Here is a 26,517-nt window from a genome sequence, read left to right on the forward strand (position 1 = left end):
TGTAAGGCCTAAACATCTATTTAAAACTTTTTTTTTAATTCAGGTGAAATACACAATATAAAGTTCACCTTTTTAAAGTGTACATTTCAGTGATATTTAGCATATTCGCCATGTTGTAAAACAACCAAGCCTATCTAGTTCCAAAACGTTTTCATTACCACAAAAGAAAACCCCATGCTTATTAAGCAGTCCATCTCCAGTTCCCCTTCTCCTAGCATCTGGCAACCACCAATTCGCTTTGCGTCTCTACAGGTTTACTATACTAGATACTTCATATAAATTAAATCATACAATATATGGCCCGTGTTTGGCTTCTTTCATCTAGTATAATACTTTCAAGGTTCATCCATGTTATACCACGTATTAATACTTCATCTTTTTAAGTAGTTGAAAAATATTCCATTGTATGTATACAACCACATTTGTTTACCGACTTATCTGTTGATGAACATTTGAATTATTTCCACCTTTTGGCTATAAGAATGGTGATGCTATGAACATCTACGTACAAGCATTTATTCGACTACTTGTTTTCAATTCTTTTGCGTATAGAGCTAGGAGTAGAACTGCTGGGTTGTATGCTAACTCTATATATTTAACCATTCGAGGAACTGCCAAACTGTTTTCCACAGCGTATGCTATTAAATATCTTGCAAAATAATCACTCAGACCTATTAAGGGGAAAGAATAAGATGCATAACAATGTGATGTGCAAATGCATGTTTCTAAAAAAAGAAAAATATGTAATATATACATATAGACACAGTATCTCTAGAAGGATATATAGAAAACAGTTATATGGTCTTCTCTAAAGAAGGACCTTGGAGGCTGAGATGGGAGAAAGGCTTTTACTCCTCATGCCTACCTACCCCCTTCTACAATGTTTCATACACATGCTTCATCAACCCCCTTGCTCTAATATTTTTAAATTTTTTGAAAGTAATCTCTACACCCAACATGGGGCTCAAACTCACAACCCTGAGATCAAGAGTGAAATGCTTTCACAACTGAGCCAGATAGGAGCCCAAATAAAATATTTTTAAAGCCCAAAGGAAGTAATACAATGAGAGGAGGATTATGCTCTGGAATAGGAAGACGATACACTTTTTTAAGTAAACTCTACCCTCAATGTGGGTCTTGAACTCATGACCCCAAGATCAAGAGTCACATACTCTTCCAAATGAAGCAGCCAGGCACCCTCATTTTTTAGTATAAACTTTTTTGTATGATTTTATTTTTACCTGGTGCATTTTTCCCTCTCTTCTTATTGAAGTAAAATACACATAACATAGGGGTGCCTAGGTGGTTCAGTTAAGCATGTGACTTTGGCTTAGGTCATGATCTCACTGTCCATGAGTTCGAGCCCAGCGTCAGGCTCTGGGCTGACAGCTCAGAGCCTGGAGCCTGCTTCATATTGTGTCTCCCTCTCTCTCTGCCCCTCCCCTGCTAGTACTCTTGTCTCTCTCTCTCTCTCGCTCTCAAAAATAAATAAACATTAAAAAAAAATTTGTTTTAAATACACATAACATAAAACTTACCATCTTAACTGACTGAGCCACCCAGGTACCCCCCCATCTACTTAAAAATGTATACATTTTTAAGTATACATTTCAGTGGTATTAAATATATTCATGTTGTCATGCAACCAACACCACCATCTATCCCCATTAAAAAAATTTATTTAAAAAAATACTAATTAAAAAAGGCAAACTTAGGGGGTGGGGGGCCTGGGTGGCTCAGTCAGTTAAGCACTCAACTTCGGCTCAGGTCATGATCTTGTATTTCGTGAGTTTGAGCCCTACATTGGCCTCTGTGCTGACAGCTCAGAGCCTGGAGCCTGCTTCGGATTCTGTGTCTCCCTCTCCCTCTGCCTCTGCCCCTCCCCCACTTATTCTCTCTCCCTCCCTCTCTCTCTCTCAAAAATAAATAAAAGCATTAAAAAAAAATTTTAGGGGCGCCTGGGTGGCTCAGTCGGTTGGGTGGCCGACTTCGGCTCAGGTCATGATCTCTCGGTCCCTGAGTTCGAGCCCCGCGTCAGGCTCTGTGCTGACAGCTCAGAGCCTGGAGCCTGTTTCAGATTCTGTGTCTTCCTCTCTCTGACCCTCCCCTGTTCATGCTGTCTCTCCCTGTCTCAAAAATAAATAAAACGTTAAAAAAAATTAAAAAAAAAATTTTTAAAGAAAACTTAAGGGGCACCCGGATGGCTCAGTAGGTTGAGTGCCTGACTCTTGATTTTGGCACAGGTAATGATCCCAGAGTCATGGGATCAAGCCCCATATTGGGCTCTGCACTGAACATTGAACATGCTTAAGATTCCCTCTCTCTCTCTCTGCCCCTCTCCCCGACCTACCCTCTCTCTTAAAAAAAAGGAGGGGGGGGGGCGCCTGGGTGGCTCTGTCGGTTAAGTTTCCAACACTTGATATGGGCTCAGGCCATGATCTCACAGTCATGAGACAGTCCTGCATGGGGCTCCACACTAAGCACCAACCCCACTTAGTACTCTCCTCCCTCAGCCCCCCTCCCCCATTCTCTCTCTCAAAATAAAATAAACTTAAAAAAAACCAAAAGGAATCTATCAGACTTAGAACAAGTATTTCTACTAAGGGAGAAAACTAGCATGCATTGAGCATCATGCTCTTCATATATTATTTCATCTAAAATTCCTATAAAATAGGGGCGCCTGGGTGGCTCAGTCGGTTAAGCGGCCGACTTCGGCTCAGGTCATGATCTTGCGGTCCGTGAGTTCGAGCCCCGCGTCGGGCTCTGTGCTGACAGCTCGGAGCCTGGAGCCTGCTTCCGATTCTGTGTCTCCTTCTCTCTGACCCTCCCCTGTTCATGCTCTGTCTCTCTCTGTCTCAAAAATAAATAAACGTTAAAAAAATATATATATTAAAAATAAAATAAAATAAAATTCCTATAAAATAAATGTAATCTTCATTTCACAGATACAGGTCCTGAGGCTCAAAGGAATAACCTGGTTAAAGGTATATACATAGAGTTCTTCTATAGCAAAACTTCTTTGTCATTATAGGGTCATCAGCATTTTTGGTGAAGAAACTGGTAAGCATAGCTTCACTTCTGTTTTAAAAAAATTTTTTTAGGGGTGCCTGGGTGGCTCAGTCAGTTGGGCATCCAACTTCGGCTCGGGTCATGATCTCATAGCTTGTAAGTTCAAGCCCCACATCGGGCGGGCTCTGTGCTGACAGCTCAGAGCCTGGAGCCTGCTTCAGATCCTGTGTTTCCCTCTCTCTCTGTCCCTCCCCCACTCTCACTCTCTGTCTCTCAAAAGTGAATAAACATTAAAAAAAATTAAAAAAAAAATTTTTTAATGTTTATTTTTGAGAGAGATAGAATATGAACAAGGAAGGGGCAGAAAGAGAGGGAGGAGACACAGAATCTGAAGTAGCTTGACGTGGGACTCGAACCCACCAACTGTGAGATCATGACCCAAGCTGAGGCATGAAGCTGGATGCTTAACCGACTGAGCCACCCAGGCACCTCTGTTTTTAAATACAATGTAGAAATACATAATTGAGAAAACAACTTTGAAACAGTCTCCCCTCTTACAAGGGAGGCCATCAATCAAACCACCCTAATGCATTACTCAATGTACTGAAAGGAAAAATACTTTTAAACATTTTTTAAAATATTTATTTTGAAAGAGAGAAGAAGACAATGCAGCAGCAGCAGCAACAGCAGCAGCAGCAGCAGCAGCAGCAGCAGCAGCAGCAGAAGGGAGAATGAGCAGGGGAGAGGCACAGAGAGAGGGAGACAGAGAATCCCAAGCAGGCTCTACACTGTCAGCACAGAGCCCAATGTGGGACTTGATCTCACAAACTGCGAGATCATGACCTGAGCTGAAATCTTGAGGTGGACACTCAACTGTCTGAGCCACCCAAACACCCCTTAAAGGAGAAATTTCAAGCCTTGTGGACAACAGAGTATATATGCAGTGGTGCTAGGCTAGTTGTCTTCTTATGCCCAGCAGTTGCACTGAGCTAATCTTACCATAGATCAGGGATTCAGGAAACCATATCTTCCAATTTATCAGCAAAGCCTATGATCACTCATTTACAACATACTGTGAATCCCTCTACTACCGTTGTCATTCTTGTCCAAGCCCCAATCATCTGTCACTGGATTTAAACAGCCTCCAACAGATCTCCCTACCTCCATTTTTGCCACCCTGTAGTCTATTCTCCATACGTGAGCTAGAAATCTAAATAAATCAGATAACATTACTCCTGTTATACGAACCCTTTAATAGCTTTCCAATGCATTCTGAATAAACTCTAAATTCCCAGTTCCTAAAAGATCTGGCCCTTGCCTGCCTATAAGACTATTTCTTCCACTTTTCCACTTGCTCTTTAGGCTCCAGCCATTCAATTTTTTTTTCTTTTGCTGTTCCCTAAAAAAGACAAGTCCATTCCTTACCTATCATCAGTCTCTCCTACTAGAACAATAACTCCATAAGCAGGACTATTCATATTTTTGTGACTATTTACACCTGAAGTGCTTTCTACTTTGTAACACTGAGAAAAGTAGATGGTATGATTCAAAACTAACACTTTTCAGTTCCAAATCAAACGTGCTCGTATTTTTAGGAATAAAGACACTGTAAAACAAACAAAAACTGTTTGAGGGCGGGGACTTTTTTTTTTTTAAAATGTGAGAGTTAATTTATTTAAGTAACTTCTAAGCCTAAAGAGGGTTTGAACTCATTATCCCAAGTTCAAGAGTTGCATGCTCTAGGGGTACCTGGGTGGCCCAGTTGGTTAGGTGTCTGACTCTTAATTTTGGCTCAGGTCATGATCTCGTGGTTCATGAGATCAAGTCCCATGTCAAGTTTTGCATGGAGGCTGCGTGGGATTCTCTCTCTGCCCCTCCCCTGTGCGCATGCATGTGCTCACTCTCTCAAAATAAACTTTAAAAAAAAAAAAAAAAGAGTTGTATGCTCTACCAACTGAGCCATCCAGGTGCCCTGAGGACAGGGACCTTCTTTGTTTTCTTCAGATGTGTTCCAGAAGATGTGTACAGCATCTGACATGTAGTAGCTATTCAATAATTATTTGTTCAATGAATGAATGACAAAACCACAAGCTAGCTTGTTCATTCTTCTTAGCATGCCAAGGAGGAGTTCAAAGCCAACCAAAACCACTATCACTGTATGCCTTCACTGCCAGGTACCCCATTTCACCAAATAAGAATATTCACCTCCATGGATAAAAGAGATATGTGTGTGTGTACACGCACATGCACACACACATACACAATGGAATATTACTCAGCCATCAGAAAGAATGAAATCTTGCCACTTGCAATGACACGGATAGAGCTAGAATGTATTACGCTAAGCGAAATAAGTCAATCAGAGAAAGACAAATACCATATTATTTCACTTATGTGGAATTTAAGAAACAATACAGATGAACATATGGGGATGGGGGAGGGTGGAGAGAAGAGAGAGAAACAAACCACAAGAGATTCTTAATGATAGAGAACTATGGGTTGATGGAAGCAGGGGGGTGGGGGATGGGTTAAATAGGTGATGGCTTATATGATACCAAGGAGGGCACTTATGATGAGCAGTAGGTATTATATGTATCGTGTGTAAGTGACGAATCACAGAATTCTACTCCTGGAACCAATACTGCACTGTATATTAACTAAAATATAAATTAAAAAAACAAAACAAACAAGTTGGAAAAAAATAAACAATATTCATCCCCATCACAGCTCATTTCTCCATATACAGAGTTCCCTCAGACCCAAAGAGAACAGAAAAAGGCGATCAAAACAGTACCGACTAGGATATATACCATGGTATCAATCAAATTAAGATTATTTCTAACAATTTCCTTTATTTGTTTTTTTTTTTTTTTAATTTTTTTTTTCAACGTTTTTATTTTTGGGACAGAGAGAGACAGAGCATGAACGGGGGAGGGGCAGAGAGAGAGGGAGACACAGAATCGGAAACAGGCTCCAGGCTCCGAGCCGTCAGCCCAGAGCCTGACGCGGGGCTCGAACTCGCGGACCGCGAGATCGTGACCTGGCTGAAGTCGGACGCTTAACCGACTGCGCCACCCAGGCGCCCCAACAATTTCCTTTATTTGTAATTAGTTTAAATATCTAAAGAACCCCTGGACGGATCTTATACCAGCTGTTAACGTTGTTCCCACCTAAGCCAGTATCACTCTGACCCCTCTGGTAAGAGGGAAGATTGTCCTCTGATCTTCATTCTCTACCTGACTCATTTGCCACTGATAATTAGATAGATATACCCACAACATAAGCTGTGGATAAATGTATGATAACTAAACTACTGAAAAAAACGAAAACTTGGGGCGCCTGGGTGGCTCAGTCGGGTAAGCATCCGACTTCGGCTCAGGTCATGATCTCACAGTTCGCGGGTTTGAGCCCCACGCCAGGCTCTGTGCTGACAGCTCACAGCCTGGAGCCTGCTTCGGATTCTGTGTCTCCCTCTCTCTCTGCTCCTCCCCAACTCATGCTCTGTCTCTCTCTCTCAAAAATAAATAAACATTAAAAAAAATTAAAAATGAAAACTTAAAGATGAAAACTAGGAGCGCCTGGTTGGCTCAGTTAAGCACCTGATTCTTAATTTCAGCTCAGGTCATCATCTCACAGTTCATGAGATCGAGCCCCAAATCGGGCTCTGTGCTGACAGCATGGAGCCTTCTTGGGATTCCCTCTCTCCCTCTCTCTGCCCACCATCCCCCCTGCAAGAGTGACCGCCCGTGCACATGTGCACTCTCTCTCTCTCAAAATAAACTTTAAAGATGAAAAACAGAAGGAATAAGATGGGAATGGTCCAGATGTAAAAGAGGTATGTGTACAACACAGTGAGTTTCATCTCCTTTAAGAGAGAGATTAGGAAATCTATCTTCATCTAAAAAAGAAATACCACTTAAAAGTAAAAAAGTTAGAGGAGTACCTTATGGAGAGGTGGGAGAATAAGACTAGAGAGAAAAGGTATGGAGTAAGATAAAGAACTCAAGATTGGTGAAGAGAATCATTAACAGTAATGCACTGACATTTCTCCAGAATTTACTTTAATATATAATAATCTCTCTTTCGTGGGAAAAGAGAAATAAAAGAAGAGGTTTCTATGTACATACCTTACAAATGTGCTGCAAGACCCACGGCCTGTGTGCCAGAAGTTTTACAAGTGCCTTGAACTTCTCAGATGAAAGGCACTATAAAAATATAAAAATATCAGGAATTATGTCTATTCACTTTACAATGAAAAAAATCAAAACACAGGATGTAAACAGGCTTGCCCAAAGTTCCCTGTAATTTAGAATTCAGGAGAGGGGAAGAAGTATAGAATTTAATCTTTGATTGGTATATCATCAAATATATCACATTTATACAAGTTTTAGCCTCCTTTACTTAAAAGGTACACAACCTTATCTTACAAATATTACAAATACTGCCCTTTTAAAAGCAAAAAGCAAAAAGCAAAATAATCCTACATAAATTAATTTTCCAACATTTTATTATAAAAATTTTCAAACCAGAGTGAAGTTGAATCTTACAATGAACACCTGTAACCCTACCACGTACACTACCACAAACATATATTTAAATAACTTGTTTTATCTACTTACATATTCTTAATACAGGTATTAGAGAAATTACAGGCTGAAAGGCAACTGTCAGAAAAATCAATGGTTTCAAAAAAAAAACAAAACAAAACAGGATGAAGTCATTAGGTCAAGGAAGGTAATTATTCAGAAATCCTGATATTTTCGTCAGAGATGATCCATATTACTTTACTATTTAAAGTCAGAAAAGAGGGACACCTGGCTGGCTCAGTTGGAAGAATGTATGACTCTTGATCTCAGGTTGAGTTTGAGCCCCACACTGGGTGTAGAGATTAAACTTTAAAAAAAAATTTTTTTTAATGTTTATTCATTTTTGAGAGATGGAGACAGAGCATGAGTGGAGGAGGGGCAGAGAGAGAGAGGGAGACACAGAATCTGAAGCAGGTTCCAGGCTCTAAGCTGTCAGCACAGAACCCGATGCGGGGCTCAAACTCACAGACCACAAGATCATGACCTGAGCTGCAGTTGGACATTTAACCAACTGAGCCACCCAGGCGCCCCTAAACATTTTTTAATTTCTTTTTCTTTCTTTCTTTTTTTATTTTTACTGTTATTCATTATTGAGAGACAGAGAAAGAGCACAAGTTGGGGAGGGGCAGAGAGAGAGAGAGGGAGACACAGGATCTGAAGCAAGCTCCAGGCTCCAGCTGTCAGCACAGAGCCCAACACAGGACTCGAACCCATGAACTGCGAGATCATGACCTGAGCCAAAGTCAGAAGCTTAACTGACTGAGCCACCCAGACGCCCCTTAAACTTTTAAAACATAAAGTCAGAATAGACTCCGATCTACCCCTATTCTTAGTGAGGGATTCTAGTTATTTAATATCAAATCATATCATTCCCCTGCTAAAAAACATCTAATGATTTCTCATCTAAGGACAAACCCAAAGAACTTCCTATATCCTAAAAGCCTCAACATGATCTGGTCTCTGGTCACCTCTCTTTCATTTTACCTTCCTCTTCTCCCTTTACACCACTCCAAACATTTCAGTTGCTTATGTTCTTCTTTCTACCTTCACTTGAATAGTAATATACTATTATAAACATGCCTAATTAAACGTATTTACTTTATCCACCCTCTTCACAAAAAAAAAAAAAAAAAATCAAGCTCAGTTTGAGACAAACTGCAAACTGGCTAAGATGTAACAGTGTAACTCATATTCTGACCATTGTTAACTATAAAATGTTATTCAGAATCATCTGGAAGAACCACCAATAAATTCAGACCAACACCCAGAATGAGCAGCTTCAATGCCTACCTGATTTTTAGTCACATGACTACCATAATTATGAGTATACAAGATCTTCACTTAATACTGCAGTACCACAGACTATAAATGAGTCATTTGAAATAGAAACACTTGAAATAGGAATTTTACATTAATTACTAACTTTAAACCATCTTGGAAATTTTAATTTAGTAATCTCACAAGTACTTAACAGTGAGCATATACCCAAAGATCAAGAGTGTAGTTAAGACACGTTAACACAATTTTACAATTTAGTTACGTTAATGTGTAGGTGCAGGCAAACTAAGTTCCACTGGCCAGGGGCATAAAGGGATAAAGTGGTACAGGAAGGTTAAGTAACTTTTAGTTACCTTTTACTACTACAAACATATGTGATTAAAATCCAGTGAGTATGTACCATTTAGCTTTATCACTAGTAGCCATAATGCAATAAAACCCAAGTCCTGTCTATAGAAGCTCAGCATGCCCAGATTAGTTCTCTTAGAAGTTGAAATATCAGTCTTTCTTCTGAATTAACATAAATCTCAGCTCTAGGACAACTAAGAAAACCCTAAGTAGCAACTTCTCTGGTCACTACTTCAACTCCACTAACTCCTTGGGGAAACACCTCAAGATCTACTTGTTTTCACTCTAATATGAATGAAGACTATGAAAATACTCCAGCAAAACCACTACCACACACATAATACACAGGGAACTATTTACTTGATATGTGCAGTTTCTCTCCATCCCACCTCAAATCAATAGTCAAAACAGCCCTCAGTCACATGACAATATCTTAGCCTGACCTAATTATGTGGAATTTGGAACAGAGGAGTCTGGGCCTCCCTGTGGAAGAAGTTTGTCCCTAAGAAGACCCGAACACCGAAAGCCAAAACTAGGCCAAGCGGAGACCCTGTATATTCATTTATCTATTTCAATCAACTGCTGCAGGACCACCCAGTTGCGGGGAGGAGAGTGTTGTTTAAGGCTAAATAACTGAAATTTGTTTAGAAAATGAATTTTTCGGGGTACCAGGGTGGCTCAGTCGGTTGAGCGTCCAACTTCAGCTCAGGTAATGATCTGGCAGTTTGTGAGTTCGAGCCCCGCATCAGGCTCTGTGCTAACAGCTCAGAGCCTGGAACCTGCTTCTTGTTCAGTGTCTCCCTCTCTCTGCCCCTCCCCCTCTCAGGCTGTGTCTCTCCTCTCTCTCTCTCTCAAAAATAAACATTAAAAAAATTTTTTTGGGGGGGCGCCTGGGTGGCGCAGTCGGTTAAGCGTCCGACTTCAGCCAGGTCACGATCTCGCGGTCTGGGAGTTCGAGCCCCGCGTCAGGCTCTGGGCTGATGGCTCAGAGCTTGGAGCCTGTTTCCGATTCTGTGTCTCCCTCTCTCTCTGCCCCTCCCCGTTCATGCTCTGTCTCTCTCTGTCCCCAAAATAAATAAACGTTGAAAAAAAAAAAATTTTTTTTAATGAATTTTTCAGATTCTCACAACATATCAGTAATACATAAATGGAGAAAGCACTGGAAACAAGTTGTTAAATCCTGAATTTTTACTTAACTCTAAGCAAGCTGTTTAGGAGTACAAGGAAAATACCACACAGACAAAATAGTTTTGGCCTGTACGTGACTAGACATATAACCAATGTTATATGTATATTTACAAAAGTCTCTGGAACTCAGTTTCCTCATCTGCAAATGGGGTTGGACTATAGAAGTCCTGAAGATTCCTTCCGGGTCTAAAATTCTGGATCTATGAAAAAGTCAGTGGATCCCTATTTTCTTCTCTCTAGTACAGACTTTTATGAGAACAGAGGTGATAACTCTAGGACTAGACTGACTTAAAGCAAGTTGTCTTCTATTTTGTCACGTCCCCATGGGCCACCAGTGCTCTACAAAAGTAGATGGTACTATTCTTAAGATAATTTATCAAAAGAGATCCTTTAGTAAGTTATCCTTCACAATTAGGAATTAGTCTTGTACCTTCAGTCCAAACAATGTCACTCGTGCCCAAAGCTCAAACCGGTATGTTCAAAGCAACAATCATGCAATAGTACACACACCTTACACATTTGGGTGTTTGACACTGAATGGTTGAAAAATTCTCACCACATATAACATTTTTAAGACATTTTTTTAAAGTATTTTTCCCCTTCAGATCTGGCAGGGAGGACTATAATCTGATTACACACCTGCAAGAAACATTTACTTCAAAAGACAATCTTAAACACAAAAAGAACCAAACAAGTCACTAACGCTGGTAAAAATTTTAAATCAGGACCATTAAAAGACACAAGTGGAACCAATTCTGAGGCAAAAAGGATGCCAGTTTTCCACCGCAGACTACTAAACATGCTTTTGACCAAATCGATTTAACTGCCAACAGTGCTATTTAATAATGATGGCTCGTAACTGAGTCAATCGGTAACTAAGGATATGTTTAGGTGATTCCTAATCAAGGTAGTAACTGAGACTAAGCAAAATTGCAAATTAATACTTCATTTCGATAAAACATAGTTTAAGTCATGAAAAAAATGTCTAACAGGAAAACGTCCTTTCAATACCCAAGAATCCTAACCCATAAGATTTCAACACTACCTTTTTACTTACACAATCTCCGAGAGTACTACATTTAAAAAGAAAATGTACCCAAAACATAACTGGACTTCACCCAGTATAAAACGGTGATTCATGTTTCATATTCAATGTAAAGCCAAGATGGAGTTGTAAAGAGTTTCTTTCCCATTTCAACTCCGACAGCCACGCGCACTTCGCAGGGGCCGGCTGCACCGCGCGGTTGCCGGGCCCGGCTCGAAGCCCCCACCCTGCCCGGCGCAGCCGTGAGAGAGAGGAAGCGCCGGGGACCGCGGGCGGGCGGCTGGGGCTCCACCAGGCCTGGCCGGGCGGGGGAAGGGGCGCGGGAGGCCGCGGGGCGCGCTTCCGGGGACTGCGCGGGCGGGGCCGCTTCTTTGGGGAGAGGGGCCCCGGCCGGGAGGCAGGGGCCGGGACCCAGGGGCAGCCAGCCGAGAGCAGCAGGTGGGGCGCGGCCGCGGAGGGGCGGCGGGCGGGCTGGCGGCCGGAAGAGTGCCGGGCGGGCGGGCCCCAGGCGCCGCGGCGCCAGGAGGGTAACCTCTCGCTCACCTCAGGCGACGACTCGCAATCCGACCTCTCCACGCCAAGGACGCCTGTCCGCGAGTAGCAAGCTCGGAGACTAGGGCGGGTGGCTGAGGAGACGGAGGCAGACTAACGAGAGAACCGACGGAGGACGGCGGGCGGCGGGCGGGGAGCTCGAGCGAGCGAGGGCGGTCGGCGGCGGGAGGGCGGGGAGCGACGTGCGCGCTCCCGTGTGCCAGCGGGCTCGAGCCAGCGCCAGTCTCGGCCCCGCGCACGCGCGCGCACTCACAGCTCAGCTACGATTGCTCAGGAGCGCGTCCACGCCCTAAAGGCAAGGCGCTTAACCAATCACTGCAGCCGCGTGGGGCATCACGGGAACTCCAGGGCTATAAAAGACCTGGTTGCTATTTTGTGCTTCACGACTCACTCATCCTTTAAGTAAGCAGGGTGGGGCAGGGTGCGCGTGCGCGGTTTTAATACTCCTCCCTAAACTGCCAACTCTTCGCGCAAGCGAAGTAGCCTAGCCTTGCCTAGTTTTACGCGTGCGCACTAACGGCCCTGGCCCCGGAAGACCAGACGCCTGCGCAGTCGGAACTACGGTGACAGTCCCCCGGGTGGGGTATGGGCCAGTCATGGCGGAGCCTTGGTCTGGGCAGTCCTTGCAGGCTCTTCCGACCACGGTGTTGGGCGCGCTGGGCACCCTGGGCAGCGAGTTCCTGCGGGAGTGGGAGGCGCAGGACATGCGCGTGACCCTCTTCAAGCTGCTGCTACTCTGGTTGGTGTTAAGTCTCCTGGGCATCCAGCTGGCGTGGGGGTTCTACGGGAGCACGGTGACAGGGCTGTATCACCGCCCAGGTGAGGCTCCCCACCCCCCACTGGACTCCATCATTGGGCTCCCCAGAACCCCCTAGACTACCACTGATCCCCTAAGGACCACATCACAGCTTAACTCTGCACCCTAATCCATGCTAACATACCATTTCATGCCAGAAACCCCGGTCCACCCATCACATTTTAACTTCCTTTGAACCTCAATCAGACAATACCGCTAGTCCCTTTAGGGCCCCCACGAGACTCTTCACCAAACACCGCCACTGGCCTCAAACCTGACCTGGGCTGATACCTGCTTAGATCCCCACCCCCAGCCTGCTGCAGCTCTGGATGTGTTCCTGCCCCCAGGTCTGGGCGGCCAGAACGGATCCACACCTGATGGCTCCACGCATTTCACTTCGTGGTGAGTAAATCTGTGCCCATCACAACCCCATGCTTGGCAGGCAGAGGATAGGCCTGTGCTGATAACAGGGATGGGGGCAGGAAGTTCTCAGGGTAGAAGTCCACTAGTTTAGTGGTCTTTACAGTAAGCCCCAAGGTCTTCAACTGGAGCTCAGACTCTAATTTCTGAACAGCCCACCAATATGCTGTTCAGCATGCTGCCTGTGGGGCTATTGTCACAATTTCAGAGATGAGCTGGCAAGTCTGTTGGGTTCCACTCTACTGCAAGCCCTTCAGTTAGAAAGGCAGGAGCCTATGTCCTTACTGCACTTACTGGCCACATCAGGTCAGCCTCCTCATCTGTAAAACATCTACTCACTAATCAGAGCATTCATTCAACTAATTTCTGAGCTCCTTCTATATGAGGGGTGTGGTGTGGTGGGGGGAGAGGAGGGCAACTAGGTCCAGAGAACAAGGACAACCCAGGGGGGTTATCCTTTTATCCTGTTTATAGGGGGAGCCAGAAATTTAAAAGGGAGGGCAACAAAATAATAAAAGGGAAGGGCAGCAGTGTGGGGGCAAGGGTAGTCAAGAGTTTTCTCGCAAAACAGACACCTAAGCTAATGGCAAAGGCTAGGGAGTAAGTGTACCAGGCAAAGAAAATTGACAGAATAAGGCCCAGGGCAAGAACAAGGGTGTCATATTGGAAGGATAGACAAAGCTGTGACACTGGAGCTCAAACATGAAGGCATTGGCGGGACCCACAATACCCTGTGCCAAATTTCAGGAAGCTATTGAAGGACTCAGCAAGGCTATGGCCTGATCTAATTTGTCTTTATAACTGCCTGTTTCATGGCAAGAAAAGGGGTCCAATAGAGAAGGCAAGAGGCCAGTTAGGAGGCCTGCCACTGTCCAGGTCCTGAGCAACTTGGGGAAGGATAGGAATACCATAAGGTAGGAACCAGGAGGAAAAACGTGTCTTCAGGGGAAAGGTGAGGGACCCAGTGTGGGCTGTGGGAACTTAGTACAGAGATATAGATTGTAGTGTGGCTTTACTGAGCCCACCTCAGCCCCTACAGGGCTAGAGAGAGCCAATCTCAGGGACTGTTGTGCTGCCTGTGGAATAATCCTTTTCTCTTTTCCATCACTTTTAGGGAAACAACAGCAAATGAACCTCTCAAAACCCACAGAGAATAAGGGAAGGCAGCAGAGGGATCTCCAGGGACATCACCGGGTCTGCTGGTTCCCACACTGGGTTCTGCTGCTGCCCAGACCCCAGAGACTGCATGGGGGGAGGGATTGGGGGCAGGGAGTACCCCAGTGCTTGAAGACCTGGCCCTCCACTGCTCTTGGCCTTGCCTCCAGCAGCTCCATGCATTGGGCCAGTAAAGTTTGCCTCTACCCAGATCTGGGTGCCTTAAGGAGAGAAGACATGTTCCTCCTCTCTCAGGGGTCAGCTCAGGAGGAGCCTCTGGGTTGGGGAGGCCAACAGTCCATTTTCTGCCTTGGCTTTTTCCTGTCCCCCTTCCGATCTGCTGGGATGTGACCCCATAGAAATTTCCTTGAGAAGAAACTTGAGGTTGACCAGCTCTGGGATTTGTAAGGGAAGTCTGTTTTCTCCTAAGCTCTTGAATTTGTTTTTGCTTTGTTGGCAGGGAGCCAGGAAAGACTGGCCTAGACATGGCCTTATACTCTATGGTTACTTAGCTGGCCATTCAAGTGTAAGGCAAGGGGTGCTGGCACTACCTGGACGTGGAGGCACCAAACACCCACTTCCCTAGCCCATCCAGAGCTTTTCAGGTGTGAGTCAGGCTATGGAAATTGTCCTTTCCTGAATATTAACTCATTTATACTCTTCTCAATCCTTGTTGGGAGGTTGGGTGCCTGAAAGACGCTAAGCCCCAAGGGTGACCTTCCACCCCCACCCATGGGGTTGTACCCTGTCCCCTCACAGAGAGGTACTAAGCAGTTACCGCTGAGTGGCTCTGCCACTTCATCACTTCCCATCTTGACCCGGAACCACAAGAGCTTCATCCTAAGGGGCCACAGGCTCAGCTCGTCCCCACTAGCACCATCTCAGCCCCCAAGAACCCTCCCTCAACAGCCGGGAAGAACCACAGGCTGGGCAGGCCTGCCACTTACACAGTGGGCCAGGGGAGCTTCCAAAGGTGTGGGAGGCACATGCCAGTTTCTGAAAGCAGCATGACCCTAGAACTGCCTCCCTTCCTGAAGGCTGTATTTCTATACTTGTTTCTGCTGGACCACCAGCTACCTCAATATCCCGCTGCCTGCTTCCTCTATCCATCTGGCAGCCTTTGGCTAGGCCACCTTTGCAGCAGAAACACACTGGAAGTAGGACTACACTGAACTTGTGTACGTGTATCTACTTTGGAGGTATCTTCTGACTGGTAGGATGATGGTTTTGCAGCCTCAGGCCTACCCACTGACACCACCACACATAGAATCAGGGTCTCACATTTTACCCCAGGTTCAGCTGAGGATGTGGCTTATTAAACTTGGAAGTGCATCAGTTGTGTGGTTATTCAGACAGGACGAGGGTGTGCATGCACAGGGAAAACTGGAAAGGGAACACTTGGGGCTACTGCCCCTCAGCGCCCAGAATGCAATGACTTGCAGAGGTAGAGAAATGACACCAGCTCTCTGGAGGAGCAGTGGTGGGTGCCCAATAGGGAGGGGGCACTATCCTCACTAGTTTTTATAGACCTGGCCCTCTCAAGGAGAATCCACTCTAAGCCTGCCTCAGAGGCCAGGCAAGGAGGCATTAGGCTGGCACGCCAGCAATCATGTGGACAAAGGACAATGAAGCTAGAAACTCTGGCAAGCAAGAAGAAAGGAAGCTCGCTTAATGTTTTGTTAGAAGTCAGTGGAGTCCAGTAATGGGCCCCAGGGGCAAAGGTCAGCCCAGGGTAAGGCAGGTCCAGGAGGAGGCCCAGTGTGCTCTACAACAGCCCTGGGGCTCAGAACAGATGGTGAGCCTGGCATGGTTTGCTACTAAGCAGCAGGCTGGGATAACTTGGGAATGTGGAAGAGTGAGTCTGTGTCCCCTCAGCTTTCCCAAGTTTACACAGGCACAATGGCCCTACAGGGCCAAGCCTTTGTGAGTCAGGAATCATTCCTGCCCAGGGAGAGGCAGCACTACCCAAGGTAATAATAACCCCTGTGCAGTGTGAGAAACCATGATGAGGTAGGTTGGGCAGGCTTTACCTCCTCCCTAAATGTAAGCCTCTGTTCCACAGCCAGCACCTGGCAGAGTGGAAGGGAGAGATGCCAGAACTAGTGCTTCCCATAGCCCTCCAGCAGACAAGAATGGGGTCAATGGGAGCACAAGCTGACATTGCATGAGCTGGTCTATTGCTCGGAAATGGGTCTTTTTTTTTTTTTAATTTTTTTTTTAACATTTATTTATTTTTGAGACAGAGAGAGACAGAGCATGAATGGGGGAGGGTCAGAGAGAGAGGGAGACACAGAATCTGAAACAGGCTCCAGGCTCTGAGCAGTCAGCACAGAGCCCGACGCGGGGCTCGAACTCACAGACAGTGAGATCGTGACCTGAGCCAAAGTCGGACGCCTAACCAACTGAGCCACCCAGGCACCCCAGAAATGGAGTCTTTCAAGAAGTGTACCTCTCCAAGAGGAGAGGCACATGAGAGAGAGAATAGGTGGTTTGCCCCCCACACACACCAGAAAATCAGAAACATCCTCCACCCTAGCCACCCACCCCAGAGTATTCAGCCTTAGCTTCCTAACCCTTGTAGAATGCCCTCCAGGTCCAGGCTCTTGGATGGGAAGGGCCCTGACCCAATCCATCCTCACTTGAGGGTATAGTAATTTGTAGTCACAAAGGGCATCTTGCTGACCACAGCCATTTGCTGCTTCCGCCGCACCTCTACCAACAGCGGGGTACCTGGCCGACTATACTCACAGGGCACATAACCCATGGCCACATTCTTCTTCAGGCAGGGAGAGGGGCAGCCACTGGTAACAGTACCTGTGTGAGAAGAGGCCATGTCAGCACCACCTTACCAGTCCAATGCCCACCCTCCTAGGGAAGGGACAAGGGCTCTCCAACTTCCCTGGTCCACCTACCAATCATGGTGCCCTCCATATTCAGGATGGGGCTGTGTGCCCGCATAGGTGCCCCTTCGCACATTAACCCTACACGTCTCCGCTGCACTTTGCCCTTCAGCTGAGGAAGAATGACCGACGCTCCAGGGAAGTCCATGGCAGTTCGGCGGCGCTTCCCTGAAGCATGACACCAGGCTTAAGCCACAGTCCATAAAACCCTTGGCCATAGGAGGTCCTAGTTACAAGGACCCCAAGTAAAATCCATCCAGCAGTGAGGTCCCTTTGCTCAGGGCCCCCCAAGCTCCATTCCTCCCCTGCAATGCAGTCAGCCACCCACCCACCTCTTGTCCCCAGGTCTTGAAGATTATGCTGCCCACTTCAGCCTGCCGAGGATCTAATGGGCAAAGCCACAGTGGCTACACAGCCTTGGGAGCAGTCATAGGCTGGCCACTGTAGCCTTCAGGATTCTGAGTGCTGGCCCAGCTCACCCAATGTCCAACTGAGGCTGCCTTCCACAGGTGTGGTGTGTTCATCAATGTCACTCCCATACAGGCAGAGGCCTGCCTCCAGGCGTAGGCTGTCCCGGGCCGCCAGCCCTGCCAGCTTCACCTCTGGGTTTTCCAGCAGAGCTGTTGCCAGGTGGACTGCCCCTGCAGCTGGCACCGAGATCTGCATGGAACACCAGAAAGCAGGTGGGCAGCTGGCTCCAGAATCCTGTGTCCTGCACCATCCTACACCTACTTTTTCACATACCTCCACACCATCCTCTCCTGTGTAGCCACAGCGGGTCACACGGCAGCCGGACACGCCAAACACTTCCATCACAGCACTGGTCATGAAGGGCAGTTTTCTTAGGTCATCTGCCACGCCGGCCTGCAATACCTGGGCCGCAGTGGGGCCTAGGCCCAGGGAGACCGTGACCAATTGTCCAGGTCCTAGTTTCCTCTCAAAGCTGGACCACAGCCCTTACTCAGGGACCAGAATAAGCCCTGAGCAAGTGCTATTCTGCAGGTGGGAGAAGGTGCTCTTGCCCACAGCCCATGGAGCCTTATGGCAGGTAGAGGGAGGACATTAATACCAAACTTAGAATTATGGCACACAAATGTCACACCATGCACACTTTCCTCCTGATAGGCCTTCTGTGCTTAGTAGTTGAAAAGCCAGGAGGCAAAGGTCAGCTCCAACCCTAGCCTGGCCTGCTCACCTTGCAGGGCTAGCAAGCCATTATCCACCACTTCCAAACTCACATCACTGCCCATGTTCTGAAGCTCCCTGACCTTGCCCTGAAAGGAAAGACAGAAACACCACATCAGCTTCTGGGACCACTTACTGAGCACTTACTGTGGGCTGACAGCTGGCTGAAGAGCTGGGCAGAATAGGCCAGTTCCCATCTGACAAAGTCACATAACTAAGTGGTATGGATGACCCAAGGCCAGGTCTGCCAGTGCTAACATCAGGCTCCAGCTTTTACCTTAACCAGAGGATGCTCACTTGGGAGCCAGGGTCAGTTTTACCTCCCCTACTACCCCATCACTGAAACCTGGCATTCTCCAGGCAGGACCCACTCTGGCCTGCTGTTCACTCACTCAAAAAGCCATTTTCTGAGCGCTTTGTCCCTGCTGGGTCTGTCCTGTTCTGTGAACAAGGAACATAGGGTACCTAGAACACAGAAGGGCTGTACCTGCATGAGGGCCAAGTCCTTGTCCCAGCAGCCAGCGTTGGACACCACATACAGGTACCCCTCAGAGGTGCTGGTCACGATCAAGTCATCTAAGATGCCTCCAGCCTCATTGGTAAACAGTGACAGCGTCCCCTAGTGCCAAAATGGAGCATCTTTGCCTCCAGATCCAGGAGTCAGACAATGCCCCCCGCCCCCAGGGCCACTCAGCCATCACAAATTCCTGAACAAGAAGCCTTATGCGCAGGGCTGGAAGGGGAGGAGGAACAAAGCTAGGTGAGCCCAGGACCCTGCCCAATCCCAGGGTTTTTGATCCTCATGCACTAAGAAAGTTTTCACCCCTTCCCACCTTGGGAGACCTCCCTGATCTGGTGGGGCTTCTGTACCCCTCCCCACTCAGTACTGAGAGCCCCACCTCACACTTAATCCATGACACCTAGGACTTGCTGCTTCATCCCACCCAGACCTGGGACAACTCAGTCCATTCCCCAAACCCCAAGATGGAAACTTCAAAGTGCATCTTGATGATCCCATGAGCTCCACAGCAATACTCCAAAATACTGTGAGGCTGGCCTCACAGCCTCCCCACTGAATGGACAGTCTGAGGTTGAGAGGTCATATGAATCACCTGGGGATCATGTTAAAATGCAAGTTCCGATTCAGCGGGTCTACAGCAGCGCCTGACAGTGTATTCCCTAACAAGCTCTTGGTGATAATGAGGCTGTTGGTTTAATGGACTGCCTTTGAATTTCAAGGGGTTTGGCAGCATGGAAAATCACAGAACAGGACATAAACCTGGGTTTCTAGCCTTCCAGCCTGATGTGGTAAGGATGGAATAGCCCCCCCTTCCCTGCAGATAACTAGATGTCCAGACGTGACACAGGGACCCCATGTCCCAAGACTGCAAGCCCCGAGAAGCTGTATCTGAACATTGCTGTCCTTCCACCCCTCCCCCCATTTGCTGGCTCATGACTAAGAACACCCATTTAGCAAAATAAGAGGGACCCACCTGGTTTGGCCTTAGCTCTGCAATATCTCCAACCACTAGACTCTCCATCAGCTTCACCCGGTCACAACCAAGTATCTTGGTCTGGGAAAAAGATCCAAAACCTCAGACCACAGTAATCGCTGCAATCAGGAAAGCCACTGGACAAGGAGGCATCCTCCCTGCCATCCACAGTACAGCCCAATGCAGCCTAAGTGCCTGAGCAGTCTTTTGGTTCTGCGGATGGCAGATCCCCACCTTCTGGTTCCCCTACATCCGCCAACACAGGAGGGGGTGCAATGGAGGTGTTTAGGAAACTTGAAAGGGCCCAGCACCATCATGAAATACCCTCTTTTCCAAACCAACACCCAGGACAGTTGATGAGAATGGGCGCCAGCCCTGGGAAACCCAGGACATAAAGTCATGCTACTAAGAGGGAGTAGGCTGAAGAGATTAAAGAGGAGACAATCAAGAGATCCTCTGAGTTAATTTCCTGGGCTATAGTCTCCAACACCTGAGACCTCCACTTCTGCAAGGGCAGCCCTTGGAATCCACCTCCCAACAAAGCCAAAAGCTACACCCCTGTGGAAGGGGAGGAAGCCCTGACCTGGCAGCCAGTATGCTTCCCTGGCTCACCTGCAGCATGTGGGACACGTCAAAGAGTGAGCAGTGCCGGCGTGTGTGCAGGTGTGAGGCAACGTGACTGTCCCGGTACTGCACAGGCAGACTCCAGCCTGCAAACGCCACCATCTTCCCGCCATGAGCCAGGTGGAAATCATAGAGTGGTGTCCTGCGGAGCACGTCCTGCGGGTGGCTGGGTTCAGGGCTACCAGGGTCCCAGCCTCAACCCCCACCCTTCCCGCCCCTCCAAAATTGGCACCATGCCCCAGTACCCTCTATCCCACCTGTGCACAACTGAGTGGACGGCCCAGGGCCGACGGGAGCGCCTGCAGACGCAAGCCCAGATGGGCCACCATGCTTACTGCCCGCTGCATTGTTGCCCGCAAATGGTGCAGCCGGCACACAGAGGCCACCACTCTGCCAGGCACGCTGGGAGATGTAGTCCAGGCTCTGCTTGGACAGGTCTCTCTCCCATAAAGGGGATCAGAAGGGGCGGGCAGCCCAAAAGGCAGGCAGCCCTAAGGGCAGGCGGGGCTTTAGAGCAGAGTGCAGTGACTCCTATCTGTAGGGAAACAGCCCCAGGTGCTTCCAGCTGATCTTTCTGGGCAGATTAGGCAGTCCAAACCAGTTAAGCTGCTCGGAGTCAGAGCCAGGGGCTAGACCTCCCCTTGATGACAGCTCAGCCTCCAAAAGGCCAAAGTTCCATAAAGGGCTGGAAGGCCTGAATTGCACATTCAGGACACCCGGAGTGCAAGGTCACATGGGGGGGGGGGGGGAGAGCACGCAGGAAGGTGGAGCCAGCCTGGCAGGCTGAGCACATCAGTAAACTGGCCTCTAGTGAGGGTCTCCAGCTCTCCCACTGGGAGGACACAGGCAGCCAGCAGTCATGCATTTCACAAGTATTTATTGATCTTGCTGCACACTAGGCCCTGTGCTGGGTACTGGAGACACAGCCATGAATGAAGCACAGTCCCTGCCACCCCCTCAAGGACCTCCTCCTATACTTTCTTTCTCTCTCTCTCTCTCTCTCTCTCACACACACACACACACACTCTCTCACTCTCTCTGTCTCTCTGTCTCCCCCCTCTCTCTCTCTCTGAAGGCTGCTACTCCCGGAGCACAGGACTGTGGTCATTACCCTCTTAGCAAAAGCTAAATGAGGCTAAATAAATGACCCCACAGGCAAAGATAACACCTGCAAGAACTGTAATAGTTAAGAGCAGAAGGTAGCCACCAAAAGGTAGCTGACCTGCCTCCAGAAAGCTGTTGAGCCACACAAACTTCCAATTTTCCAGGTCTAACACATATTGCAGTGCTGCTGCAGCATAGTGCCCTGGAGCAAAGCCAGGAAAAAACAAAAGGTAGATTTTCTCATAAGAGTAGCCTGCCTTATTCAGCAGCAGGCCTGGGGTTATGGCAGACCTCAGCCTCTTGAAAGACACCAGTGCAAATGCCCACCTGGACCCACACCCTACCAAGGTTGGTCTTTCATCACACTTAGCATGATTCTTGAAGGGGGAAGCTGGGAGAAGGGACAGGGTGTGCTTTAGGCAAAAAGGTCCCAGAACTCATTAGACACCAGTCTTGCCAGAGACACTGCCCAGGCTGGATGGGCAGGCCCATTTGAACACACATCCAGGAGCCAGCTCTGGGACCAAGGGATTCAGGCTGCCCAAATCCCCAGCTTCACTCCCTAGGCAGACAGCAGGAGTTAGGACAGGAAATTTCTTCTTCTGGGCATAAGAAAGAAGACCACTAGGGGGCGCAGAAGGAAGACGTGGGTTCCTGTTTTTTCCTTGAGCTTCCAAACTACATGACTGCCATGGCTACAGCAGCCTTCCAATGATAGAGCAGGTTTTGGTAGGTCACCCCAGTGCACTGCATTCAGGGTGAAGGAGCAGGCAGAAGACTGGAGTGTGCATGTTGGCAGAAGGGGATTCTTAGTAAACAGAACTGGAATGTTTTCAGGGTAGGAAAAGGAGTTTCAGGTTGCAGTCAGATGAGGACAGAGTACATCCCTGCTGAGAACTCATGCTGAAGCAACTCAGTTTAGCCCCCAAGAATCTTGAATCTGTGAACGTGGCCCAGACACAGTGGGCATGCAGGCAACACTTGTAATGCACAGGGAAAGCACTTCAGCCTCTGGTGGCCTAAACCAGGTCTGGGTGGGCATGGAAGGCCAACATCTTGGCTAAGAGCCATGGTTCAAGTGTAGGAAAGCAAGTTCAGGTCATAACAGCCATCCACCTGAAACACAAAACACCATCAATCTGACCAGCTCAGGGCAACAGGAGCCAAGCAGGGGGAAGCGATCACTCACATCAAAGCGGCCGATCCTTGTGGAGGTGTGACTGGCCCGGATCATCTCTGTCAGCGCCCACATCTGCTGCACCTCGGAGGATACCCTGCTGGGGTCTGGGAGACCCTGCTCCAGAAGGAGGGGTCAGTGGCCATGGGTCCATCCCCAGCACTGCCCTTAAAGCTCCAGAGAGGCCAAGTTGGGCTACAGGGCCCTCAAACTAAGACCAGTAACATTCCCAGATAACTGGTAACACATAAGGTTAGGGCCTGATCTGCAGTAGGCAGCCCAGCCCCACTCAGAGATGCCTCAAATCCCATGAACCACCCCTGAGGAAGATGGCACAGAGTGAACCAAGGGCCCTGGGTCCAGTCCCAGATTTTTTCAGAAAGAGGCCCAGGTGGGGCCTCCTGTGCTGGACACAGGGCCTATTCACACATGGTTTTTACCCAGGATGAGGGCTTACCTCAATGAGGGGAGCAGGCTGCTCACAAGGTACTGGGTGGGAGAGCCACTTGGGGAAGGTCATGGAGGGGCTCTGCAAAGCAAAGGCATACTTCTCTGAAGGAGGCAGAGTGGGAGAGCCCTAGGACCATATTCCAAGGTCCTCAGAACAGAGAGAAGGGCACCTGAGCCTCAGACGCTGAGAAAACCCTGTTCAGGGGTCCACAGAAGTCCAAGGGGGCATTCAGACTACCTAAGTTCTTCTGCTATGCAGGAGGCCCCAGGAACACAAGGAACAAAAGTATCTCCCAGACCCTAAAGTCTCAAGCTCTGAGAGAGGCAGGTGATCTCAAAGGTCAGAGGATATGAGAACATGGCTTGAACTCTCGCCATGAACTTCCAGCATTCCCACCTGACTAATTTCCATGAAGGCCTCCTTCTGAGTCTTACCATCCACTTCCAGCCCCACACCCAACATCCCTAGCCATAGCTAAGAGCCTCCTTGGGAAAGGGCCAACCCAACAGCTCTGAGCTGGTCACTTACCTTTGATCCCTGCTGGTAAATCTGCAGTTCTTCCACTGTGAAAGACAGCCACAGTGGTGATGGCTGTCGCAGAATCAGGCGCAGCTCCAGTACTCTGGCCATGTCACACAGCATCTGACATACATACATACACACACACACACAAAAGGACCCAGCAAGGCCCTAGCTCACTGCCCAAGAGCCTCCCAACCAGCAGTGAATGAAGATGCTGCCTCCCCAGACCTTTGAGAAGGAAAGAATAGTAATCCCTCCAAGGCACAGGCCCAGGCCAACCTCGCCTCCCCTCTTCCTTCCTGGTATCCTGGCCCAATCCCCAGACCCGCTGTGAGCCCTCATCTGGACTCCCCTAGTCATGCTGAGTCCCAGCTGACCTGGTGCTTGAACAGCGATACATATTCTTGGGCTCCCTCCTCACTGTGTGGGTCAGGCATGAGGCAGTAGTCCCGCAGGCAGGTCACCCACTTGGCCGGTGTGTGCGGTGAGGTGTGCTGGCGAACACGAATGCTCAAAAAGGCTGTGTAGTAATTCTTAAACATGATCTCCTGTAACTACAGCACAAACAACCCACCATGACAAATCAGACCCAGGGCCTGAGAGGCTCAAACATACCATCTCCTCCCCTTAGGAATGTACTCTACTACCAATCTAACAACTTCAGCAAGCATCCACTGGGGCCCAAAGCCAATTTCACTTCCCTAGAAGAGCTCATAGTCTAAATGAGCAGGTCATACAAATAAACCATGACTGCAGATCTTGTCACAAGTCTAAGATGCTGCCAGGTCAGAACCCTAACTCTAGAGAAGGCAGAAAACATGGCCTGAAGATGAGGCCTGAAGGAGTTCATCAAGTGAACCAGGAAAGATAGACAGTGTAAAAGTAACATATGCAAAGGGGCACCAAGGGGTGAGAAAACCTGGCCTACCTCTGAAATGGCAGTGATTCAGCCCGGCACCGGGAATTCTCATCATCGGACACTCATCAGAATCACCCAAATAAGTTTTTTGTTTGTTTTGTTTTTGTTTTAATATAGATGAATAGGCTCCACCCTAGGTCTACTGAATCAAGATTTACAGAGTTGGTCCATTTAGTGAAGTTTCCTAGCTTATAGCAAGAAACAACTTGAAAGATGACCACACACTATAGGACAAAGTGCATGGGGTCAAGAGGCAGGCAGGGTGCAGACACAGGTGGCCCTCAGGCCACTAGAAAGTGGACTTTGTCCTCTGTGCTGAGGTCTTGTCGTGTTAGTCACTCTGTCAGTAGATGTGGACTGGACAGGCAACTGGAGATTGGAACCTGGAGCCATTAGGATGATCATGATGAGGAATGAGCTGAATCTGACCTGGCAAGCAAGGACTGTAAGAATGGGCAGGAGGCAGGTTTTGAGGTAACTCATTGCCTAATGATCCCTAGCCCAGTGGCCAGGAACAAAATGACCTCTCACCTCTCTTTGGCTCACAACTGTATTACCAGCATCACCCTACTATCTTGGCACTTCTACACCAGCCCTGTCCTGGATACGGGGCAGAGATGTTGAAGAGAACAGGTCAGAACGCTGCATTCTAGTAAATATGTGTTAACTGAAGGAATAAGTAAATGGTTAACTGGCTCACAAGGGCAAGAACACTGCAGAGGCTTTCTGTGAAAGATTAAATACCCAGGACACGCCCTAGTTCCCGGGTCAGCCCCGCCCAGGAGCCCCGGTCGCGCCCACGGGGCTTGCTCACCTCGAAGGGCGCGACGCTGGGGAAGGTGACATCGATGACCAGCACACCAGGCCGGCCTTGGGAGGTTCGCACGTCGCCCACCTGCAGGGCCACGGTGCCTTTCACATGGCAAGGCACCGACACGCGGGACATGGTGTCAACAGCCGCGACCAAACCCAACCGCCGCTCCTGGCCTTGGTCCACTGGCCTTCCCGGCGTCCCCAGCCGAGTCCCAAGAACTACAACTCCCGGAAAGACTCGCGCTGGGCCAGCCCAGCCAATTACAGATGCTCTGGGCCTGCAGGGAGTCGGAAGTGCCTGCGGAAGTGTCCCTTCAGCCAATCACGGCGCGAGCATTTAGAAGGCGTCGTGGGGCCATGCCCCGAAACGTCCGAGCCATTCTATATCTGAGCTGTCCTGACCCTTCGCTGCTCCGAGTCTTGCGCCGTTACTGGTTGTGTCCCGGGCAGTCGTTGCTTAAAACTCGTAAAGCTACGAGCACTACTGAGCTTTGTGCCCGGCCGAAATTAGTTTCAAAAATAGGTATGAACGCCTCCCCTTTTTTTTAATGGACAAATGATTTGAACAGATAATTTACAAAAGAATATAAATAGCCAATAAACCAATGAAAAGATGCTTAACATGGTTATTCATCAGGGAAGTGTAAATCACAACTCCCACAAACCCACCGAATAGGCTAAAACTAAAGACGCCAAGATGTGGAATGCCTGGAACCTTAATCCACTGGTAATTTCCAGCCATTTTTAAAAAGTTTGGCATTTCTTTAAAAACGGAATTTCAGGGTGCCTGGGTGGCTCAGTCGGTTAAGCATCTGACTTTCTTTCTTTCTTTCTTTCTTGTCATAATCTCACAGTTTGTAAGCTAACAGTAAGCCTGCTTGAGATCCCCCCCCGGCCCCCCCCCCCCCCCCCGCTTCCTCTCCCCTGTTCGCGCTCTCTCTCTCAAAAATAA

At 48.1% G+C, this 26,517-nt stretch overlaps 4 protein-coding genes across 5 annotated transcripts in view; 1 reads left to right on the forward strand and 3 right to left on the reverse strand.

Moving 5' to 3' along the window:
* Positions 1-12,098, reverse strand: part of RHOA (ras homolog family member A) — a 65,214-nt gene extending 53,116 nt beyond the window's left edge. The window contains exons 1-2 of one of the 2 annotated variants that reach the window (XM_047095837.1): positions 11,998-12,092; positions 7,137-7,214 (exon numbers count right to left, since the gene is read on the reverse strand). The gene's annotated coding sequence lies outside the window, so the exon portion shown is untranslated. Of the gene's footprint in view, positions 1-7,136; positions 7,215-11,997 lie in introns of both variants that reach the window. The other variant, XM_047095838.1, reaches the window with a different exon arrangement.
* Positions 12,099-12,266: 168 nt separating this feature from the next.
* TCTA (T cell leukemia translocation altered) lies at positions 12,267-15,709 on the forward strand. Its single transcript, XM_047095839.1, has 3 exons — positions 12,267-12,825; positions 13,150-13,204; positions 14,337-15,709. The coding sequence occupies exons 1-3, from the start codon at positions 12,603-12,605 to the stop codon at positions 14,377-14,379; spliced, it is 321 nt and encodes a 106-aa protein (XP_046951795.1). The 5' UTR covers positions 12,267-12,602; the 3' UTR covers positions 14,380-15,709.
* Positions 15,710-16,743: 1,034 nt separating this feature from the next.
* On the reverse strand, positions 16,744-21,336 carry AMT (aminomethyltransferase). The gene is made up of 9 exons (XM_047096487.1): positions 20,837-21,336; positions 20,568-20,735; positions 19,956-20,036; positions 18,950-19,081; positions 18,473-18,551; positions 18,022-18,167; positions 17,757-17,937; positions 17,290-17,445; positions 16,744-17,191 (listed from the first exon to the last, which is right to left on the reverse strand). The coding sequence occupies exons 1-9, from the start codon at positions 20,924-20,926 to the stop codon at positions 17,013-17,015; spliced, it is 1,212 nt and encodes a 403-aa protein (XP_046952443.1). The 5' UTR covers positions 20,927-21,336; the 3' UTR covers positions 16,744-17,012.
* Positions 21,337-21,439: 103 nt separating this feature from the next.
* Positions 21,440-25,768, reverse strand: NICN1 (nicolin 1, tubulin polyglutamylase complex subunit). The gene is made up of 6 exons (XM_047096488.1): positions 25,567-25,768; positions 24,211-24,387; positions 23,840-23,953; positions 23,318-23,389; positions 22,873-22,977; positions 21,440-22,799 (listed from the first exon to the last, which is right to left on the reverse strand). Exons 1-6 carry the CDS (start codon positions 25,696-25,698, stop codon positions 22,758-22,760), a joined length of 642 nt encoding a protein of 213 aa, XP_046952444.1. The 5' UTR covers positions 25,699-25,768; the 3' UTR covers positions 21,440-22,757.
* Positions 25,769-26,517: the final 749 nt, after the last annotated feature.

The sequence above is a fragment of the Lynx rufus genome, unplaced genomic scaffold, assembly GCF_022079265.1.
Source record: "Lynx rufus isolate CCGP_SWC_20201006 ecotype Redwood Valley unplaced genomic scaffold, mLynRuf1.p SCAF_4, whole genome shotgun sequence".
In the NCBI taxonomy this organism is placed as follows: Eukaryota; Metazoa; Chordata; class Mammalia; order Carnivora; family Felidae; genus Lynx; species Lynx rufus.

Excerpts from the sequence above, each read along its gene's own strand:
- NICN1 (XM_047096488.1), bottom strand. The coding sequence starts at position 25,698 with ATGTCCCGCGTGTCGGTGCCTTGCCATGTGAAAGGCACCGTGGCCCTG. Across the intron at positions 22,978-23,317 it reads AGCCTGCTCCCCTCATTGAG|GGTCTCCCAGACCCCAGCAG; the intron begins GTAAGCCCTCAT and ends CTTCTGGAGCAG. Across the intron at positions 22,800-22,872 it reads CAAGGATCGGCCGCTTTGAT|GTGGATGGCTGTTATGACCT; the intron begins GTGAGTGATCGC and ends TTTGTGTTTCAG.
- TCTA (XM_047095839.1), top strand. The coding sequence starts at position 12,603 with ATGGCGGAGCCTTGGTCTGGGCAGTCCTTGCAGGCTCTTCCGACCACG. Across the intron at positions 12,826-13,149 it reads AGGGCTGTATCACCGCCCAG|GTCTGGGCGGCCAGAACGGA; the intron begins GTGAGGCTCCCC and ends TCCTGCCCCCAG. Across the intron at positions 13,205-14,336 it reads TCCACGCATTTCACTTCGTG|GGAAACAACAGCAAATGAAC; the intron begins GTGAGTAAATCT and ends CATCACTTTTAG.
- AMT (XM_047096487.1), bottom strand. The coding sequence starts at position 20,926 with ATGCAGCGGGCAGTAAGCATGGTGGCCCATCTGGGCTTGCGTCTGCAG. Across the intron at positions 20,736-20,836 it reads GTCCACTCAGTTGTGCACAG|GACGTGCTCCGCAGGACACC; the intron begins GTGGGATAGAGG and ends AGCCACCCGCAG. Across the intron at positions 19,082-19,955 it reads CAGAGCTAAGGCCAAACCAG|GGGACGCTGTCACTGTTTAC; the intron begins GTGGGTCCCTCT and ends TTTTGGCACTAG.